Source organism: Solea solea, chromosome 4 (genome assembly GCF_958295425.1).
Source record: "Solea solea chromosome 4, fSolSol10.1, whole genome shotgun sequence".
NCBI classification, from domain to species: domain Eukaryota; kingdom Metazoa; phylum Chordata; class Actinopteri; order Pleuronectiformes; family Soleidae; genus Solea; species Solea solea.
The window spans coordinates 6,449,429-6,472,422 of record NC_081137.1 but is presented as its reverse complement, the minus strand read 5'-3'; the positions used below and the strand labels follow the sequence as shown (position 1 = coordinate 6,472,422).

General features: G+C 39.9%; 3 protein-coding genes across 8 annotated transcripts; all 3 read right to left on the bottom strand.

The window, feature by feature from the left end:
* Positions 1-269: 269 nt before the first annotated feature.
* On the bottom strand, positions 270-9,879 carry LOC131458508 (mitochondrial fission factor). Of its 6 annotated transcripts, XR_009240096.1 has the most exons (9): positions 8,761-9,771; positions 7,681-7,805; positions 7,447-7,547; positions 5,440-5,637; positions 3,940-4,023; positions 2,845-2,917; positions 2,575-2,771; positions 1,043-1,384; positions 270-890 (listed from the first exon to the last, which is right to left on the bottom strand). XR_009240096.1 is itself a non-coding variant. In XM_058627659.1 (8 exons), the coding sequence occupies exons 2-8, from the start codon at positions 8,927-8,929 to the stop codon at positions 2,640-2,642; spliced, it is 882 nt and encodes a 293-aa protein (XP_058483642.1). In that variant the 5' UTR covers positions 8,930-8,934; positions 9,778-9,879; the 3' UTR covers positions 1,854-2,639. The 6 variants fall into 6 exon arrangements, 3 of the variants coding, with proteins under 3 accessions (XP_058483642.1, XP_058483641.1, XP_058483645.1); XR_009240095.1 differs by lacking the exon at positions 270-890 and having other exon boundaries at positions 951-1,384; XM_058627659.1 differs by lacking the exons at positions 270-890; positions 1,043-1,384 and adding an exon at positions 9,778-9,879 and having other exon boundaries at positions 1,854-2,771; positions 8,761-8,934.
* Positions 9,880-10,583: 704 nt separating this feature from the next.
* LOC131458854 (transmembrane gamma-carboxyglutamic acid protein 3) lies at positions 10,584-18,372 on the bottom strand. The gene is made up of 4 exons (XM_058628156.1): positions 18,236-18,372; positions 16,417-16,465; positions 15,776-15,936; positions 10,584-14,540 (listed from the first exon to the last, which is right to left on the bottom strand). Exons 2-4 carry the CDS (start codon positions 16,424-16,426, stop codon positions 13,989-13,991), a joined length of 723 nt encoding a protein of 240 aa, XP_058484139.1. The 5' UTR covers positions 16,427-16,465; positions 18,236-18,372; the 3' UTR covers positions 10,584-13,988.
* Positions 18,373-19,504: 1,132 nt separating this feature from the next.
* On the bottom strand, positions 19,505-22,416 carry LOC131458001 (protein ripply1-like). The gene is made up of 4 exons (XM_058626584.1): positions 22,126-22,416; positions 21,094-21,172; positions 20,794-20,867; positions 19,505-20,334 (listed from the first exon to the last, which is right to left on the bottom strand). The coding sequence occupies exons 1-4, from the start codon at positions 22,221-22,223 to the stop codon at positions 20,109-20,111; spliced, it is 477 nt and encodes a 158-aa protein (XP_058482567.1). The 5' UTR covers positions 22,224-22,416; the 3' UTR covers positions 19,505-20,108.
* Positions 22,417-22,994: the final 578 nt, after the last annotated feature.

Genomic DNA, 22,994 nt, shown 5'->3' with positions numbered 1-22,994 from the left:
GTGTGAGCTACTTGTCTTTGCATGCTTCTTTGCACAATTTGGAAGTCTTTCAATAATAGAACCCATGACTTCGAAAAAATGTCAGACTGATGAAATATTTCAGAACGTTTGTCCCCGAAGATGGACAACATGGTTGGTGTAGTGGTTAGTGCTCTTGCCTTTGAAACAAGACTTTCAGGGTTCAAGACCCATTTGGAACAAGTATCTTTCTGGAGTTTTTCATGTTCTCCCCGTGTGCGTGGCTTTTCTCCCGTTTCTCTGGCTTCCTCCCACAGTGCATCAATCATCTACCGCTTTGTCCTACACTGGAGGGTTGCGGGGGGTGCTGTGCCAAGCTCAGCTGTCATAGGGTGATAGGCGTGGTTCACCCTCGACTCTTCCCCAGTCCATTCAAAACATGCAGTACAGTGATGAGGTAAATTTCGACTTAAACAATGACTTCATGTAAGATTCGAACCCATGACCATAGGAACGCCAGTCCACATCTGAACCGTGTGAGCTACTTGTCTTTGCATGCTTTTTTGCACAATTTGGAAGTCTTTCAATAATAGAACCCATGACTTCGAAAAAATGTCAGACTGATGAAATATTTCAGAACGTTTGTCCCCGAAAATGGACAACGTGGTTGGTGTAGTGGTTAGTGCTCTTGCCTTTGAAACAAGACTTTCAGAGTTCAAGACCCATTTGGAACAAGTATCTTTCTGGAGTTTTTCATGTTCTCCCCGTGTGTGCGTGGCTTTTCTCCAGGGACTCTGGCTTCCTCCGGCTTCCTCCCACAGTCCATCAATCATCTACCGCTTTGTCCACCACCGGAGGGTTGTGTGGGGTGCAGTGCCAAGCTCAGCTGTCATAGGGTGATAGGTGGCGTCCACCCTGTACAGTTCGCCAGTCTGTTCAAAACATGCAATACGAGGATTAGGTAAATTTGCAAAGTGTTCTACTTAAAGATTCACTTGATGTAAGATTCGAACCCCTGACCATAAGAACAACAGTCACCGGCTAACCACATGAGCTATTTGTCCTTTGTCTGGTATATACCAACCTTTGGAAGTCTTTCAATAACAGATTACCCATGACTGTGCAGACCTCGGACTGATGAGATATTTAAGGATGTCTGTCCTCCATCCTGGACCGGATGTTTGGTGTAGTTGTACTATTCTTGCCTTTGAAACAAGAAATTCTGGGTTCGAGACCCAGTTGGAACACGGATCTTTCTGCATGCAGTTTTTCATGTTCTCCCAGTGTTTGCATGGCTTTTCTCCGGGTTCTCTGGCTTCCTCCCGCAGTCCTAGAATCATCTACCGCTTTGTCCAGAGGGTCGTGGGGGGTCGTGGGGGGTGATGTGCCACTCTCAGCTGTCATAGGGTGATAGGCGGGGTGCACCCTGGACAGTTCAAAACACGCAATTCCAGGATTAGGTAAATTCACACCTGTTCTTGTTAAACATTCACTAGACGTAAGATTTGAACCCTTGACCATAGGAACTTGAGTCTTTCTCTTAACCAAATGAGATATTTGTCCTTGTGCTGTTAACATTAAAATTTGGAAGTCTTTCAATAATACAACCCATGACTTCAAAGACCTTAGACTGATGAAATATTTAAGAATATATCACTATATTCATTCATTCAGGATGTGTGAATACACACAGGAATACAGTGTATAATCAGGGACATATTAGAGACCACGTCCTCATATGACAGCCACTCATCAGTGCTCTTATGTTAATTTATTCCTTCTTGAAAATTAGCAAAGACTTTCCTGCCTAAAGTATGTGGATGATTTAATGAGAGTAGCCATTTTGAAAAGGCCAAAAATAAAATCCTGCAACAACAAATCACCACACAAATTAATTATTTTAATATATCGCCTACTTTTATTTTATAAACATACAGTTACACACATTTACATACAACTCTATAACTTTGGGAGAAAATAGTCTTTATCTTTAATGTCCACATTAAACACCTCACACAAGAGAGCGCTTTAATGCAGCGATCAAAAGTGCATGCAGTCAGAAAAACACTGTATGTGCATTGTATTATATTGATTATAATACAAATCATCAATCACTGTCACTGAATTCTTAATGTACATTTTAAACAGTGTGATAAACCTCACAAAACCTGTAACAGTTCACCTCGAATAAATAATGTAAAAAAAAAAAATACTTTAGTGTCTGGAAGGAGCTGAGCATCATTTGCTCCAAACTGAACTCAGTTTACACAGCCACACAACTTCAGTGCATAATATTAGCTGTGATTATTATTGTTATCGTTGAGTAACTGGACATGCATATACGAGAGTGTAAAAGGTTCACGTTGCACTTGAATATCCCTCACATCCAAGTGTGTAACGTAGCTTCATTTAACTTCAAAACTCAAACGTAGTAAAGAGGAGTAAGGAAAAACAACATTTCATTGATTGAACACTGATACAAATTGAAATATAATGATTTTATCTTCAATTCCTGCCAAATGAAAATCATTTCAGCTAAAACTGGACTGTTACTTTTCATGGTCAAATCACCAGGAGGAAGTGTTTTAAGGATTGTGGGGAACAGTGAGTACCTACTGACAGTGGTCAGAGCTACAGGAGGTTGACAGCGGTTCACCGGCGTGCGTTGTGTGCGTTGTGTGTTATCTGCGGATCCACAGCCAGGCGTTGAGCAGACACGCAGAGAACAACAAGGAGAAGAGGATGACTTCAGTGCTCCTGTGTTCAGAGTTGTGCCGCTCCAGTGCCGCCAGCCTACGGCTCATTTTCATCACCTTCAACATAAGAGAGCCACAGAGTTAGACGGAGGCCAGGAGACAGACGCAGGAAGTGACAAACAATGCCCACCTGTCGCCGCAGGATGATGAACTCAACAGCTGCAGCTCCTCCCTCCTCTTCTGGGCTCCAGGTATCCATCGCCCTGGACACAGACACAGAAACTGCCTGAGACTGAGCAAAACTTTCATATAAATTCATCACCTGGACACCAGCTTAGACAGAAGCAGGGGAGTGTGTTCAGCCAAACTCAAAGGATGATATTAAACCACTACAATCAGCAGGGTGAATACTGGTGAAAACTAGACTAGTGAAAAGGATATAAACTATTAACATCAAACATATCTTGTAAAGATGAGTGTGAGAGAGAAAAATAAGAGAAGATAACGTGGAGTTTGTATGAGAGTGGTCCACTGACAATCAGATCAAAGAACGTCTCTCAGATCCATCAAACGACGTAAGCTCACATTTTTCTGATTGTACGACAATAGATTCATCGAATGTGTTGTCAGAAAATGTTGATCTAGTCTAATCTAATCAGCCATGAGTTCTAATGATTTCAAAAATCTGAAAGCTTGTTTTAATTACCAAAAAGCAAATCAAATATCAAAATAGTTAATTTATTAATCGATTAATAATCGAATAATCGTTTGCAGCCCTACAGAGAATTCAAACCAACTTATTTATTTTATTATTGCAGCCCTACTTAAAATTACTTATCATCATAGACTGTGAATATAAGTAGTAAGTTGGTAAGTAAGTACATTTTACTTATATAGCACCTTTCTCATATGTGGAATCACAAAGTGCTTCAGAAAAAAAGTTTTAAAAAGCAGATGTCTTCTGGTTTGAAGATTAATAGGACATAAGAATATACTAAACGGCCACAAGAGGGCAACACAACTGACTGCAAAAGGAACTCAGTTTGAATGGACGTCAACATCTCACTTGATTTATAACATCAGTTCCTGGTTTAACAGTGTGATTGACAGCTCCAATAGGAGACGTCTGTGACCTTCCATTTGCAAAACATCAACATGGCACCGGCTGACCTGCTTCAAAAACAGGCTCAGATTCTTGTGTGTGACGTCACCACCCGTTGTCACATAATGACACGAAAGTGACGTTAGTCTCATACACACTCACACAGGTCCTTCCCTCAGTCACCTGTTCTCGCCGTGCTCCACGTGTGCTGAAGCAGGAATCTCCGGCGTGACCCGCGCTGGTGGCGGCCTCTCTTGGCTGCTAAATCTTTTCATCCAACAAGACAGAAAAAATCAAACAAAAACAAAGCGCAGTCTGAGCCCGAGAGCCCCCGACAACATGACACACAACCAGCAAAGACGAAGCCAGGCGATTAGAGGCGACGAGGGCCGTGTTAGTCAACAACAAAACAGTTGAGGAGATGTGATGAGACAAAGACGTAAAGACAAGTGACGTCGAGTTAAAGGTGCTTCAGCTTTGGAAGCAGATATTAGAAAGATCCACTGAATTGAAAGCAAAGCAGTAACATGTCTTCATCTGCATGCACTCGCTGGTTAGTTCCTCCACTGCAGAAGCAGAGATGTTGTGAAATAATGAAATAAAGAGGATTCTTTCCCCGTCTCCACAGCAGAGAACGTCGTCAGGCCAGAGGTGAGTGATTTCAGCCAAAGCAAAGATTAAAACCTCAACAATTAAGTTACTGTGATGCATTTGCTGTGAGCTGCATGACTGAAGCCAAGAGTGACGGATGATTTGAGCTCAAAATCAGTACAAAAAAACTGAAGAGACCCATGGAGACAACACATAGACAAACCTAAGAAACAAAACAAAAAGATATACGTAAACAGATTAAAGGAGGAAGAAAGAACTCAATCAGGAACAATAGTGACATCTATGTGTGGCTGATATTACAGTACATACAGGTTTAAATGTTTAAAATGTAATGTGTATTAACTCTGTGTGGTTTCAGAGTCTAAAAACTAAGATACGTCACCCTGAAAAATGTTAGTTTGCAATTTATCTGTCAGATTCTGCGATTGCAAGTTAATTTAAGATACATAATGTTTTAAGTTAAGACATTAAGCAACCTGGCTTCTTAAGGTTATGTATGTGATAAAGATATTAAGTGCTTTCATTGTATTAATTGTATTTTTTTTTTTTTAAATTGGCAACAAACATAGAGGAATAAAAAAATGAAACTATTAAATTGCAGTTTTAAAATTCGCTAAATGTGTGATTTCACTTTGAAAAAAATCTACTTGTAAATTCCTCACTCGTAAATGAATAAATAATGGTTAGGACGTTTTAATCCACGTGTGCTTCTTTGTGCCTGACAGAACAAAATACAACATTAATTATGTTTAATGTAATAATATATAAATAGTTAAACCTTTGATTGTAGGCAGTAAACCCCCTGTCATATTTATATTTCAAATTGACTGTATAGATTGTGTTTAAGCTCCATATCAGAAGTAATTTGCATCAATACTAGCACACAGATAATTTAGGAATAATGAGCCTGTGTGTGTTAGGAAAAGTAAGATAAAGGATTTCTAGATTTACTGAGATGAGGTAATTGCTAGATATTGTCAAGAATGTTTTACAATTTAACATCAAATGTACAATTTTTTTTAAATGAAAACAGTGTGGTGTGTATGTAGCCCTCCCTTGGACAACTCACACCTGTATTTCTGCGTGACCGTCTGCAGGAGGCGCTGTGAAGCTTGTCGGCCCAGCTGCTTGGCAGCCTGCACCAAGGAGTGTGACGACAGGGAGCTGAGGGGGGAGGCGGGGAAAGACTGAGCCGGGATCTTAGGGCTGGTGGTCTGAGCGGTGGGGGACGCGGCGCTGTGCTCACGTATGTGATGACCCGAACCTCGACTACAGTCGAGAGAGATGAGGGGGAGGCCGGAGGGAAGGAGGAGGAGAAGGAGAACATCAACTCAGAGACAAAGTAAAGGATTGAGTCAGAAAGGAAATTAACAACACAGACCAGAGGGACTGAGGTACTATTTGGGATAGACAGGATCGGTGCTGGAGTGACCTAAGATTTTAAAATAAGGTTTAACATCAACAGCAGATCGTCCAAAAAACACAGGCAAAGTGAAAAAGAAAATAGATTAAACCTCTAATGAAGGTTCAAGAGTAATCTGTGTGCACCAATGTAATCAAGTCTCTATCAGGGTGAACAGGTTTTCAGTGTCTTATATTCTGGAACATTAATGTCTTCAAGTTTCAGACAAAATAAGACATAACAGCTAGAGGTGGACTGGAATGGTATTTGCCTTTTTTTGATTGTTAATTGTTAATTAATCTGCACATTAATACAAATCAGAAACTTGATAACTGTTGCTCAGTCAAAAACAATTATTATTTGGTGAGTTGTTCAATGTATTTAATATTGAGTGGATTGTAAATAGCTGGTGACTGAAGTTAAGCACTTTTTTTGTAGTATTTGATCATTAAAAAGCTTTTCTCAGATGAAGATAATCAGCTACATATATGGACCAAAAAAATCGGCATCAATCATCAGCTGCCCTGATAACTGATAACAGCCGGAAGAGTGTGGTGAACCTTCTAAATACAAATGTCTGTATTTTTATGGGATTCATGAATTTGATGAGAGAATAATTGATAATTTGAGCCACAAACAAGACACAAACACCCAGTTCACAACATAAGCAACAGAGCACAAACAGGCTTTACCTCTTGACTGTGTAATACACATCACTCCCAAAAACATCTGGATAGAATTATTGTGTTAAAGGGCCACTTCAACAACCTTTAACATGAATATCAGCTTCTTTTGGTCACTCTGGAAAATAATTGTCAAGCTGATAAAATAACGCCTGAATGTCAACACAATGTCAAATTCAGCCTTACTAGGCGAGGAGAAACTGAAGGCAAGGAGGTTGCTGCAGAGTTGCATTGTGGGAAGTGTAGGTCCCCTGTCACTGTGTGACCGGCTTCACAAGGAGAAGTTGAAAAGTGTTGTACCGAAGACCGAACTGGAGGACAAGCCAGAAGACGTCCATAGTCCCTGAACTGGCAACCTACTTTACTGTCCATACACACTCAGGCAGGGCAAGCACCTGTTTCTCTGACAGTGTGGTGGGACGTGTACCACCAGTGGTACTCGGAGGAAAATCAGAAACACCGTTCTACTGTATATACCAGGGTATGCTGAGGAAGTTTGACCAGAATGCACAGAAAATGAAACAAAAAATAAATAATAAAAGTAATAATAATAATATTTAGAGTCGTCTTATCTCTTACCCCATCATAATCTAATTTCACTAGACCAGTGTGTGAAGTATATGTGAGGATGAGGAGGATGATGAGAGAGCAAATGATCTTACTGGGATTAAATCTGCCTGCTGTGAAAAGTACACAACTGATTTTGCTCTTGCCTATTTACACCACTGTATTTTAACCTTGGTGATAACGGTGTTACTTTAAGAGCTCAATATTCTCTCAGGTTGTACTTGGTATAAAACATTTGAGAACCACTGGTCCTCCACTAATGTAAATATCAGGGAAAAAAAGATTTTTGTGTCTGTTGTGCTTCTGACAACCCAGCAAAGTAATGTTTTACTTTCGGCTGGCGTGAACATTTATTCTTTCATTATATGCGCCCCCAAAAATGATATTAAATAGCCCTGTTGCCAAGGCTAAACTTCCAGTACTTACGAGCTTGATGGGTGTCTGGTCAGTGCCTGTTTCTTCTGGGTCGGGGTGCCAGGTGGCGTCCTGCCAAAGCTTTGGTCACTGTAAGATCTGCGTATGGGACTCTGTCATACAGGAAACGACAGGCATGTCAGGTTCTGTCATTGAAACATACTTTAAAAGTTGTTGTATTAGTGTTTAAACATTTCAAATGAAGATAACAATCATTACAGAGGAACTCTCGTCATGCTCAGCTACCTGCAGTGCTTCTTTGTAGAAGACTTCTCCAGATGGACTCTCCCAGCACGGTTCCAGACCCATGGGACCACAGATCATCGGCTTGGACGGGCTAAACAGAGGCCTGGGGCTCATATCAGGGGCTTCTGTGGAGAAACATTATTAAGGAATGAAATTGAGTGAAATTATGTATGCAATTATTATTCTATCTAAAATAAGGAAAGCAGTTATTCCTCATAGACTTAGTCAGTATGATATTTTTATATATTTCTATACATGTTATTACATATTTTTAACATTTATTGTGCTTCTACACTTCTATGTCCTAGTACGTGTACTTAATACAATTGCTCTCAGTCTGTCTAAGTATTGCAAACAGCTGGTTTATCCACAATGTCAGCCTTTAAAAGACATGATGTTTTATCATGCAAAAATGTGTTTTAATTGTGATTCATATTGTCATCATCTTTCGTTTACTAAAGGTAAAAATCCTGCACACTGTTCATCGCTTTCATTCACTGTGGCTGCATTTACACTGCATGGTGCAAGTGATCCAATTCTGATATTTTCCTCCCATTTGGCACAAATTAGATATGACCCATGACAGTGTAAACAGGAAAAAAGGACATGGATTCAGACATCTTCATATGTCAAGCTATAATTTTGAAATTTCAGAACAACACGTGGTTGGTGTAGGGGTTAGCACTCTTGCCTTTGCATCAAGAATATATGGGTTCACAACCCGGTCTGAGCAGAGTCCAAAAACATGCAGCTTTTGGCATTAGGCAAATTGGACCCTCTGAAGTGAGTGTCAGAGTGGATAGTCATAGTGACTTGTCCTGAATGTACTCCACATTTTGCTTTATGTCAGCTGGGATTGACACCAGCACCCCACATGTGGAGGATAAAATTCACCACTTTCACTTCCGTTTCGGCCTACTATTCATTTTCAGGTCAGTAGCCACGCCCACCCTGTGGTTTGTATCCCCAACAGTTACACATTTTGTATTCTTTTTATGTCTTTGTTATTGTCTGTTGCTCTCAGGTGTAGCAGGAGTTCCAATAACTTATTTCACACACATTTTTTTTTTTTTAAAGTACCTGTGTATGTCAGCCTTTCAGGGACCTGCATGGAATAAACTGGTGGGGGCTGCTCTCCTTCCTCCCTCTGCCACTGCTGCCTCGTGCCGACACTCAGGCGATCAGGAACACGCATGTTTTTATTGATGATCTCCATGAAAATCGGATCACAAATCAGGTCTTGGGACATTTCTCCTAAGTACAAAGTGCATTAAATCGCCATGTGAAAACACATCATGCAAATTAATACAAGGCCATTTTTGTGATTAACTCCCCTCTACGATAAAAAAAAAAAAAAGTGACACTGGTTTGGTGTGAACACAACTATTATTAATGGAATTTAACCCTTCTGTTACCATCCTGTTTGCATCACATTTGTGACATCTAGAAAATTCAAAAACTATGGACTGGCGATCTGGCATCCCAACTCTCATGTGGAGGATAAAGCAGTAGAAGACGAACGGTTGGATAACGGAAAGCTGAGAAATAGAGCTTAGCGCCCACTTGTTACAGACAAGATTCACCAGCGTGTTACACGTTTCTCAGTATTCCTAAAAGTTAGTCATATAGTTATATAGTATAGTTAAAAGAAAGTTGTTTTTTTTGCCAATTCTACAGCCAGAAATTCAAAATAAAAAGACATAGGAGAGTTTAGAGAAGTGTTTTATGAAAGCCCCCCCAACAAATTCAGTGTAGGGCCCCATAAAGACTTGGACGGGCCCTGCCCACAGGAGCATTTTGTCTCGGGGCTCCCAAACTCCCTTGAAAACGCCACTGGTTCTGGATTATACATTACTACTCTCGTAGACATTTTAAAAACAGTCTGAGACAAACAGCACCCGTATCACTGTGACAGTGTGACAACAAACACGTCAATGTCAAACGGCTAACAACACGAACGTCAGTTGACAGCAACAGGTTGTCGCGACAGTTGACAGTTTCCGGTTACAGGAAACTGTGAAATGGCGACAAGAGGCGTTTGTTGTCCTTTACTTTACTAAAGTCATGGATGTTCAAAGTGTAACAAAATAAACAGACCTGAATACACAAAGTTCTTTTACTTCTCTTTTCGCTCGTCTTCTGCCTCGTCCTCTTCGTGAAAGTATTATATACGGTTGGCAACGATTTAGTGCAATATACCGCCGCTGAGTGGTGAGGAGTATGAACTGCGGCCTACTTTATCATATAACAGTCGAGACTTTTTGACAAATTAGACAAATTGTTAAACCATTTTAAATGAACATATATGTACGGAAGATAATTAGAGCCACATGTAAAAAAAAACAACAACCCCAAAACTCGTAAACATAATAAAGAAATTAATTAAATAGACTTCTGAGATTATTTTCCCTCACAAATATGGCTTTTTATTTAATTTAATTACATTTTTAAATTTTGTTTACAAAATCTATTTCACATGTGGGCCTATTCCTCATTTCTCTCTAATTATTTTGTTTTGCTTCCCCTAAACTAGAAAACAAATGTTGCTCTACTGCCATCTTGTGGCGTGTTTCAACTCCTACACCTAAATCCCAAGAACAAAAGTCTGAAACGGACTCAAACCCTGAATAAATAATCACATATATACATTTAAAAATATTAATAATTTGCAAACATTGAAATTTAAAAAAATAAATGCAACACCGGTAGGAACAAGTGCAACAATAATCTCCATGTTACTTTTTGTTTATGAAGTGAACTACATTATATCACAATGTAAATATTCTACATCAGCTCATGTGTACGGCTTTAACAAAGCTTTAACTAAGCAGAGCAGCCATGCACGATATGCAAGAAATTGATTTAGTACAAGAGGTTGAGACAAAAACACACTTATGCATGTATTTTGGTGGAAAGAAGTCACTTTTATATGAAACATACATGATTAAATATGTCATTAGTCACTTTTCCCTAACAGTGTTTCTTCCTGGGAAGTGATCAAACAAAAGCCTGTGTGAAACAGCTGCAGGCTGTAAGTGAGGCAGTGAAGAACTTTAGCACAGGATACAAAATTAAGCCACTGGTGTACAAAGTGCACCTTACCAAGATGTAGTGAGGTAAAAGTCCACTCGTATATATGCAACAAATTTATCACAAAAACCTCACTCTGCAAAACATAAATAGAAACCTGACTACCAGACCCTTTAATCAGCCCATTGGTCAGGTCACATGTCTTATACTGTACAAGTGTTCAGGCCTGGTCAGGTCTAGATATGATTTAGAGATATTTGTTGGCACCAAAGCTGAACTGGAAACATACGGGAGATAATCGTATCCTCTAATTTAGCAATTTTGGTTAAACTTTTTAAATACACTTGTTTTACATTCGATATGTGTGCACAGTATATATGAATAGGATGGGAAGTCGTGTGTGCTGATGTGTGACAGATGCTGACCATGGCACTGGGTTTTCTAACTGTGTTCAGACACAAACTGCAGATTATGTCAAAAATCTGGGTGAGGTCTGCAGTTTGGTGCATGTCTGAAAGCAGCTATAGTGTTTTCCACACACTGGTTCCCATCATCCACTTTCTCACACTTTCTGGCAAGTTACATTATAATTTTATATACTTTAAAGCCCTAAAGACTTTAATTTGCATCAAAAGCATACAATAAAGTGTGAAAAAAAATGCACAAAAACACCATTTGAACATGAAACCGGCTTTTACATCATACATTATTTAAAATCATCTAGACCTTTCAGGGAGCTGGTTCTTAAACAGATGTCATCAGCGACCCATATTTACTCTATCAGGTTTAATTTTATCTTATGAATCAGTCTCCTTGAAGGCAACAACCAAACAACACACTCAAAGAAACTCGCACTCACATTTGCTGACCGTCGTCTTCAACACGTTGACACTTGGCATAACATTTGTAAACATTAAAGAGTCCTTCAAACGACTCAAAAGCTGAACATTTGATTATTTCACCACCAAGTGCTGAAAGACTGCTCTTCAACAACCGTCAGCCTGAAGGTCACATCTCCAGTGATGCTACACTGTGTCTCCGACCTTGCCTTGATTGTTTCCAGTCTCCGCACAACAACTATAGCGTCACAGTAACTGCACCATTTAAAACGTAACAATTGTAACCAGTGTTGTGTTTTAAAAGCAAAACAATGACATTCACTGATCACCTTGTCCTGCAAACAGGAACAAAGGCGCTTTACGGTTGAGTGTAGCATGCTTATCGTGAACGTACATAAAGATGTTTATGTATAAAGTACATGCATTCAAATACTGAGTACATACTAGGAAGATGATATATTAATAGTATGCAGCAGAAAGTCAACATTTTCCTGCAAGTGCCTGTTTATAATCAATCAATCTCTGCTACACACACATAATATTGATTGTGCACGTGTGAATAGTGTGTATTTGTGAAGCTGTGTTTCTTGTGGCAGTGTGTACTGTATGTTTTCTTCAAGAAGCAGGACAACGGGTAAATATTTTCTGAAAAGAGAACGATTCTTTGTGGTCTAGCTCCAGGAGTGGTTTTATAGTAAACAGGAGTGTAATACGCTACATTAGTTTGGAGGACAGAATGATACTCTTCAGGTCTGCCTTGCAATTATACTGATTTTTTTTTTTCATTAACAATAGCCCAAAACCCAAATATTAAAATTGCACCAATACAAAACAATAAAAAGCATCTAATCTGCACAGCTGGGGCAGACATTTGGTAATTTTGCAGCTAAATCACTAATTGGTAATGTGATTATTAATTTATTTGACTTAAATAGATTAACCAAAACAAATACAAAGGAATAGGGAGGCTGGTCTGTGGCAAGACAAAGTGTCCCTAGTTTTAACGTATTTATACAAAGCCCCTGTCTTAAACTGCAGGAAATAAGGCCTGTACAGAGTAGATATCAGTTTGGTCCACACATAGATTTATATATAAAGTACTGAGACAAAGCACATTTGGCAACGAATAAACTCCCACCTGTTTGGCACAGCAGGGGAGCAGAAGTCATTACTAAGGAGATTCAGTCCACACACATTTTAACCCAAAGCAACAGAACCTGGTTCATCACCACGAGGCCACAGCAGATGAAAGAAGTTAACTGTCTGACATGACGGGATTCACAGTGAGCGTGAAGCAGAAATACAGGGATTTACTCTCAGAGACAGAGCTTTTCTACAAACACTGTAACAAACTACACAGTCAGTAGTTTAAGTATCAAAAATGTGAGCATAGTCTTGTTCGTTGAATGGAAAGCCCTGCTGGCTTTCCATTCAACTTTTTATGGAAATCTGGATATAAACAACAATGAACAGCAAACAAAACAGGAAATTATCCATTTAACAACTTTGGCTTGGACTCCAAATACTCTCACTACTGACTATGTACAGTAAATCCAGTCTGTAGAGTCACACACCAGCCTGGTCTCTGAGGAAACTTTGCTGTTTTACGTTTCTGCAAAACATGGAAAAGTTACCTTTGTACATTGTGTACAGAAAACAACATGTTTAATTAAACATCGGGCTGGAAGATGTTTTGGCTTCCCTCTTGGTAGATGTAGTAGATGTTTATATACAGTCACTGGGCTGCACGCATTTACAGTGTGCTGCAGCAAAATGAGGAGCAAAATAAATGAAGTGCCTGATGTGACTGTGAACAAAATCCAGTGTGACTTAAGGTTGCAACCATAGCCGTGTTTCCATTGAACGGTTCAGTATGGTACAGTCACAGTACCAAAATAACCAGCCACTTTCATTCCATTATTTTTGCACCCTTCCTTTGGAGTACCAGAGTAAAATGGTATGGTACAGTCCAATGATTGGGCGTCAGACATTTCCTGTTATTCTCACACAAACGTGACGTCCTGTTGAGACAAACAGCAACAAACCGAGCAGGAAAAGAGAACTCTCGATGTCCTCCATTTTTGTCTGTTGTCACTCACATGAAAAGGTACTGTTCTCAGTCAAAACCCAAGCCTGACCCAGGGCTATACCATTCCAGACCATACCGTCGTAGGACGCCACGCTATGTATCTCGCTGACACGGCCATCAGGCACAGCCGACACCCCGTCTACCATGAAAAGGTACTGTTCTCAGTCAAAACACAAGCCTGACCCGGGGCTTTACCATTCCAAACCATACTGTAGCAAACCAAACCGTACCATGTTGGAAACACAGCACAGGAGTCAAACAAAAGTGTTTTATGGTGCCGAAAAACAACAAATAACATGGGTGTCACCAACCAGCAGCCAGCATTGGCCTCATTCAGATGCATTAGGAGATCATTTCTCCTTTATTATCTCCTCATATTTGGGTGGAGGGTCACTGTATGAAGGTGCTGAGGTCTCATCACCACTGCTCTCCAGGTGTCCCGTCACCTCTTCATAAGATGGAGGTGGCGTGGCACCAGACAACCGAGAGGCCACCGACACGGAGGAGTCCTGGACATAGAGGCCGTGTGTGTTCTGCTGGTGAAGGCCTTGTGATTCCATCTGGGAACCTCCTCCTCGCTCAGCACCGCTCACAACTACAGTGGGGTGTGAGCTGGACTCCTGGTGTGAGCTTTCATTGTGTGAAACTGTTTCCCGGTAAACGAGAATTCGCGGCAGGCTGCGGGTGCTGCGGTTGTTGGCTAAGTAGCGGTTTTGGGTGTAGGCGGGTCTTCGACGGGTGGCCTTCTGAAGCTGGCACCTCCAGAGGATGAAGAGGCCGATGATGATGAGCAGGGCCACGCCCAGCAGAGGAACCACCATGTAGACTGTGTCAGCGCGCTCAGAGCGACCCTCGTTGTTACTGCTCACTGTGTAGGCACCACGGGTTTTCCAAAACTCCATCTGGCAGGGGATAAAGACAGTTTTCAGTTTTCAGTCTGTCCTAAAATCATATCACACAAATGGTGGAACTGGTATGTTTTACCACACAGTTTAATTTTCTTTTTTCACATGACTAGCCTCCTCCTGACCAGACTAGACGCTCAGCGGCCCCCAGGTTATTTGAGTTTGAGACACCTGATTTAAATGCTGCCTTAGAGGTGAACTTATCGAAATTAGCACCTTGAAAAAAATAACACTAAGAGGAAAAACTGTTAACAGAAATTAAGGATCTGCAATGTTCAATCATGATAACATTATAAAAAATTAAACTAAATACAAACGGGTAAAATTGTGTGTGGAGGGAAAGCAGGAAAGTTGCAATGTCTTCTATTAGATTACCAAATAAGTCCATCACTAAAGCTCAGGATCAAATTAACAAGTTATTTACAGAGGAGGACAAATCAATCACTGTAATTGTCCTTATGGTTATAATGCAAAGTTTTATCAAGAGTTTAGTGATGATAAATCTCCTTGACTGTTGATAGGCATCATGTTTCGTCCCATGTTTAATTACTCTCACATTACATTAATTCATACAAAGATTGCAGCAGCTATCTACACTATCCAATTTCCACTGGCAAAATTGGATAATAAAGTACTCATCAACTACTGACACTGAGATACTGGAAAGCTGATAGAAATACAAAATAGATGTTCTTCTGATAAATAAAAGAAAACTACTCAATATTTTCAATCTTAACTCCAAATTTCTTTACTCCACAGTTGTCATTTTTTCACATGTTCTAATTGCTGTGCTATTTTCTAATAGCAGAATCTCTGCAATCGCTTTAGTCTGTCTTTAACTTCACAGCCACCATAAAGTGAACCTCTATTAGCTCTCAAAATCCACCACTCATGAACTCCTTTCCATTTACGATGTTGTAAATAAGACACGAAGCATGGACATTTCGTAAACACAACCTAATTTGAAGGCACCAAAAATGTCAAATACCCGCGTGTAGCTCAAAGACGTTTACTTTAACTTGGTTGCAAGACAGCGAGTCATCATTAGCCTTTTTTTGCCCTTGTCTAGATGTAAATGCACGGGCTGTTGTATGGCTTTTATTACCACAGTTATCTCACAACATGAGGCAATATAGCGGCACTACAGAGACTACTCTCTCTACCCCAGCAGTCACTACCCTGAAATCACACAACCATAAATAATGGAGGAGTGCTATAAAAATCTGGCTCACCGTTCTCTCTTTGTTCTCAAACACTTCATTGGCCTCTTCAAAGCTGCAGCTCTCCTCACCACACTCCCTCTCAATGTTGCCTTGTCTCAGCTCCTCCAGGTAGCCATTGGCTCGAGGGAAACGCTTCAGGACCGAGTGAGCATCCCTACCATCAAGGAACGCTACAACGCAGAAGTGAGACAAAATCAGAGGTTCACACAAACGTACAATGTCACTCGACAGTTTAAACTCTGTTTGAAATGGCACGTACAGCAACAAACCAGATGTTTATGAACTAGGGAAGGCCATGAGCGTTAGTGAAAGTAATGCAGGGTTCACAGCTTGTTAAGCTAAAAGGAGTATCTAAAGAGATGCATTCAAAGAGCCTGGTAAATTTCATCGTTTTTTGCAGGATCTACAGCATGTTGAGCTTAGAGGAGCAGCTTCTAGATTCATTCAAGAAACCTCTTAAATGAAATCACTTCAGCAAACACACATGAGGTCCACTCACTAAATTCTTGCTGCTGCTGCCACCTTGTGATAATAAATGCACCACAAATTAGATAGTCAGTCTTTTTTTTAAAAATATATTTCTAATAGTCTATTGATTGATTTATTATGAACTATTGTGACCATTGGTTGTGTGTATTGTGCTCACCTACCTGCAGCCATGCTCCTGCCCTGTTATTCACACACTGACAAGGCACAGACCTGCAGGGAAAACACAGCACATTAGACTCAACACACTTTTCACTCTATTCCGGAAGTTCATAGTTCCTGTCTGAGCTTCAGGAGGCATATGCCTTTGTATAGAATTTTTTAACTGATGTTACAAATAAACAAACTTATTGTGGATTAGCGTTAAAAAAAATATTGACGTTTCAGTCCACTAGATGGTGCCAAGTGCTCACTTTCAGTGGAGCTGTTGTGGGAGTATATCAATATGGTTTATCAATCAGTGGTTTGTTTTGTCTTTTTTGATGTCCTTTGAATATTTTCCTGTTTTACAACCGTTGTTTTAGTGTCTGTAACTGTATAAGCACTGTGTATATTTTCATTGTACTATAAATAAAATAATAGTAAAATAAAATAATAAATGTATTATTATTATTGTTGTATGATTTTGCAAATACTAAGTGTTTTGCAATATTGCATCGTGGTGTAAGCCTGTTTGCACTCTTTAATTTAACAGATACAAACAGCCATTACCCATTCTACCTCTCAAATGTTGAAATTATGTCTATGATTAGATTTTAAAAAAACGTCTTTTGTCTATGTAAATTATCTCAAGGTACTTGAAAGGCAGAAACCTTACAATGTTATAGAGAGAAGAGGAGAAGAGAAACACAACAGTTCCCACAACATTTAAGAAAAAATGAATCAATTATCAAAATAGTTTAGTAATAGTAATTATTTTACTAATTGATTTATTGATAAATCATTGCAGTCCTATATTTGACCTTCTATGCATGACCCGACCTGATTCAATCCACAACACCTCAATTTACTGTTCTTCAGCGGATTAGCTTTTGTAAGAGAGAAGATGTTATGTGTTGTTGGTCAGTCCCCACCTGTTACAATAAATATGTGGTTTGCTATACATTTATTCAATCAACTTAAATGCAGTTCATAGATTTAAACATGTAAAACCAATAGTATTTTTTTTCCAGGTCAAGGTTCTCCAATCTAATTTTAACAAGTGGGGTGACTCATGTTTAGGGAATAAAGTGGAGCTGCAACATGTTCTATATTCAAACGTATTAAAGGGCTCGCTTTTCCTTACAAATCTTGCTGTAGTGCAGTTTGTGAGTTTGTCCTCTTTCAATAAGACATGCTTGTGTCATATTGTCCTCACTCCCGTCTGTGTCAAATGTCTACAGTACATGAATAAATGGAATATAATGACTACATGCTGCGTACATGTGTCCTTCAGTGTTGAGACATTATTCACCAAATGTAAAAATACCCCCAGGAACAACATAGGCTTCTATAAATATAGATGGAGAGGGTGGGGTGGGGGTTGGTTTCCATAGCAACTGAGACAAAGATAGGGGAGGCTCTGACTTCAGAATAGCCTGAATAATTAGGATACAGAGGGACAACTGTTTTACACCGGATGTCAAATAGCCCTATTTAAAAATCTTTGACTCACACACACACACACACACACACAACACACACACACATTAAGCCTTTTCTTCAACTGTAAAACAACATACTGCACATTTATTCCGTCGATAAACATTTCTCTGTAACAACAAAAAACAGGACTTTAATGGACTAATAGAGACAGAGGGCTTCTTTGACATGCCAACACGGTATGACTGCTTTTATAACTGCTTGTGAAAAATTCATTGTCACGACCGTTATGATCCTCTTAAGTGACAAATGTCGCCATTTTGTCAACGGCTGCATTTAAAAACAGGTAAGTGTGTTTGTTCAATGACGGTATATATCTTTTAAAATAAAAATCTTCCTTACCTTCATTCCGTTTGATAAAGGCCTTTCCTGTTCCATCGTGGACTCCAGGGAACTCCCACACGAGTCACTACCCACTGAGCGTGATTCATGCGCCCGCGAGCCTATAGGAGACGAGGAATCCCTACGACTGACCAATCACAGCCGCCGTGAATGTCGACATGCTGGGAAGAAGGGCGGGACTAAAGTAGACGCTAAAAAATAATAAAATAAAAAAAAAAAAACTATAACCAGAGAAAAACGTCAACGACAGAGAGGTGAAGGAGTGGCACGTGCAGCAAGTCATTCTTAAAGGGGCCCGACAACATGCCGTGGTGACTCACAGAGGCACAGAGTGGGGCAGTTTTTTTTGGTGTTTGTGTTTTGTTTACTTTTATATTTTGAGCAACTTTTACTTTTTATCCACTACATTTCCTCTAACTATCTTTGTTGCTTGTAACTACCAAATAAAATCAGAAGAAGAAGAGTTGGTAATGGTCACATGCTACAACATGAGGTTAACATTAACATGTGTAGACTCGCAGGGCCAGGAATTTAACCTGCAACCTCCCAAGACAACTTGTGCTACCACTGAGCTACTATTGCTCAATCCCAACTACTCAAATTTATAATACTTTTACTTCTAATACTTAAGTACATTTTATATCAGAAAATGACTCAAGTACAGTAAATGTCACATACTTCAAGACTTACTGTTGGTTATGGTTAAGATTAGGGATAGCACTCTTGTTAGGCTGTCCAAATGAACGGAAGTCACTGCAAGTCCTTAAAAGGAAATCTGTGCGTACATGTCTGTAGATTGTCAGGATACGTTTTAATTTAAATCTTTGTTGCTGGTCCTCACAACTTTAAAGGGCCTTTTGAGGGTTAAAATGTGGTTTTGAAATGTAGGGTTAGGGTTGTTTTTTTGGTTGGGGTAAGGGTTAGGGATAGGCATTTAGTTGTGACAGTTAAGGTTAAGATAACAGAATAGGGAATGCATTAAATATAAATACTTGGCCTGAAAAATGTTACCCTGCTTTATAAAAATGTTTGTGTGCTTTGTTTCCTTTTTGGCCTCTTTTCTGGTATAAACACTAAGTCTTCATTGGGACTAAAACCTGGCATAACAGAGGCATATCCTAATTTCCATATATTAATTATTAATTAAGGTTGTGAATTGTGGTTAAGGTTAGAAATGTGCAAGAACTAGTTATGGTTAAAGTTAAGGATAAGGATTTCTAAGTTATTTTGTGGCAGATCATCAAAAAAGTGGCAAATAGAGAAGCATAATTAAGTCCCAAAAAAAGTTGTTTTATTTTGTTTCATAAAATCTCAGTTTGGGCAAAGTTTACACAGATGCACAGAATATAAAAATAAATCAAAAATAAATTTCTCTATGTACAGGTTATGTGCTATATACATTATAAGTTAGAAATGAGTGTGGATTACATTCTTTCTGTACACATAGGCAAAGATCCGACCCTGAGATTGACTGTAAACATAACAAATCTCCCAAATGCAGGAGCTCATGAAGCCTGGCTTTCTTTTATCACCAAACATATTGCATTGCAGATACTGCAAACCACTTCACTAATTGTGTGCAGTAACACACAGAAAATAAACAGTACAGTTTCTACTTTCCTTACGTCTTAAGGTTTGTGACAAACATGTGACAAACATCATTCAATGGCCTTTGAGTGTCACAGTGGTTTGAGATATGACAGAATACACGTCTCAAACACACTTCAACCTTGATGATAGTGGATTGTCTCTCACTTATGTGATATTTGCTTGGCTGTTACAATCTATCAGTTAAGTTTGTATGAACAAAACAATTCTCAAGTCTCTCCAGTTCTTTCACATTTGAAGACAGAGATGCTCTCATCAGTCCTTTTTAGTTGTAGGAGGTGAAATGTGAATGCAGTTTGTGGCTCTCTTCATCATCAGAGTTGCCCTCCTCTTCCCAGTCCTCTTCATCATCATCATCATCATCATCATCATCATCCTCACAGTCAGACTCGTCATAAAAGCTAATGGTTGCCTGTACAGGGAAGTTCCTCAGTAATGCCTCTCCGTCACTGTACAGATAGTCAAATGACTTGGTTCGGGGCCAGAAGAGTCTGTTTGTAGGACAGAAACAAGCTCATGTTAACATTCAGGTGCCTATAACCACAGATGCACAACTATCAAAACACATGATCTCACTGTACAAGCAAAAATGAAATAACAAGAACTATCTTAAGCCTCATTTCCACCAAGTGCAGTTCAGTGCAACGTGGTGTGGTCCAGCATTTCATGTTCTCTCTTCTTGATATGAAGACATGCTCTGTTTGTGTTTAAGAGAAGGCAGAATGGAAAAACAATGTTTTTAACAAAACAAAAAGTGACGGTTCTGTTACTGACAAAAGTGTTCCAAAATTGGGGATGAGGATTTTCCCTCAAAGTCTGACGATTTAAATAATTGCTGAGCTGCACAGGTGGAAATAGGGCTCTGGACAGAAAACCTGGCAAAAGTGAAAGTGCTGTGTTGTGGATGCATGCTTATAAGAATGAACATATGTAGAAAGAGAGATGCTGACCTGACGGGATGCTGGAAGGACTGAGATTTCCCACTTATCATCGAACAACCTGGCACCGTGGGTCTGGAGTAAGGCTGAGGAGTCAGAGACAAAGACTGTGAGTACAAAATGTCATGTCAAAATCCCAACAGTATGATGTCCAAAACTCTTTAGAAGAACTCTGTTCTGGTGCAGGATAACATGTTCTGTGACATGTTATAGCAGCAAAAGCACAAGTGTAGCTCAAAAAAGCTTAAAAAAAGGCTCTGTGCTAACAAAACACCAAAAAGAGAATCTATATGTTAAAGTGTTGGAACTTACACAAGATAGTTTGCTCCGTGGGCATCGCACAGGACCGTCCCTGTTGCTGGATAACCATGGTCTCCACAGTGAGGTCTGACTAAAGACAGAGAGAGGAAATGTGATCAGAACAATGAAAACAGTGTACTGACGATTGTAGGCTTCCTGCACGAGGAAAAAGATGGATGTGGTGATGCATAATTTTTGACTACCATAAAAAAAACTGATGGGATCATTTTCTGAAATTGTCCAGAGCGGCTATGTGAGAATGTCTGCCAAACGTCTGTCTGGACTCCTGCCAGCACCTTAATCAGTCAAATTTCTGGATTTTGGACAATGTCCTGCTGTTGTGAACTCGTCTGACCGTCCAATTTCCAGCGGTGTTCATTATATGAATGGAAAACCATTTTCCCATATGAACTCCAGGAAACTGTCCACAGAAAGACAACTTTAGAGATACATTCCAACAACTAGAAGAAGTATGGACTCTTGAGTGGGGATTGGTTGAGTTTGATGTGCTCTCTCCCCGCAAATCCAGTTTGCCCCACATTTCCTTGTCGTTATGAAGTTCCCTACTGTCCCTACATGACAGTGTCCCAAACAGTGTCCTTTAGAAAAAATTATATTCATATAGAAAATGCTCAGGAATAGAAAGTGATGCTGGGCTGTAAATGATGTCCCTGTATATGTATGATATACTCAAGTGCCTGCCCCACCGGTGTGTGCGCAGTAGGTGCCCCTTTTAATTTTCACCCCTGCCCTTCCCAATGTCTGTGCATGCCCCTGCTTCCTGGGGTCAAAGTGAACTTTGGATTAAAATATGAATGTAGGCCTTAATGAACCCAGTTAAACACCAAAACTAATGTCTGGAGTTCAGTTAACAACAGTGTTCGTGAAGCTACGTCAACAGCTACTGTCGCCTAGCAACCATTTGGTTTAGCTAGGTAGCCGTTTTGACTAGCCATTCTTCCACAGCATTAATGAGCCACCGTGTTAAACCGGTAAAAAGAACCACAAAACAATAATAATTAATAGTTAACTGTGTCCAGTTACCTGTTGTTCGTGTCCGAGCTGCTGCTCACTGTCTGCGGCCGCGACCGAGACACTGCGCCGAGAGTCGCCGGCTGGACGAGCACGCACGCGGAACTCATTCTCTGAGCACAAATTAACCACCAAAAGGGGCAAAATAGTGTATAAATGTGTTGAGTATTGCAATCCTCGCGTGTGGAAGAAGCGTAGGTTTGTTCCGTCTAACGCTGGACTGCGGCTGTGGAAGTGTCTCTGTCCTGAGGTGGAGAAAGAGTGTGTGGCGATGATGGCAGAGTGAGGGGTTTATAAAGCCGAGGTGGTCACTCACAGAGAGGGGGGGGGCGTCTGCTGCAACCAGAGGGGGAGGAGGGCGAGGAGGAGGAGGAGCAGACCCCCCAACCCCCGGGTCTATGTGCTGATACATGACAAATGATTTTAATGAAGAAACATGTGAGTGAATGGTCGTCGTAATTTCATGCCATCCTTTAAAGACAGTGCAGATAAAAGCCGTTTCCAAACACAGTGACATAAACTACAAAAATCAAGATGAGTTCAAATGTTTAAAAGGGTAAAAAAACTTAAACACCTGAATAAAAACGTAGGTAGATTAACGATGGCACGGTTTTGTAGAATAGTCAGTGGTTAAAAGCAATTTAAAACAGCCTTTGCCCACACACAAAAAATGCCTATAGTTTTAAGATGCATGTTTACGATAATATATTCTGAGAATAAAGTTGTGATTTAATTCTCAAACATATTAAGAAACTTAGAATCTCGCAGAAATAGCATTAAAATCTTTTAATTTGCCATCTTTGAAAAAAATGGGACCTCATATTCTTCTTATTTCGGTGTTGCACTTTGTAGACGGTCCCAATTTTTCAGGTCCAATGATG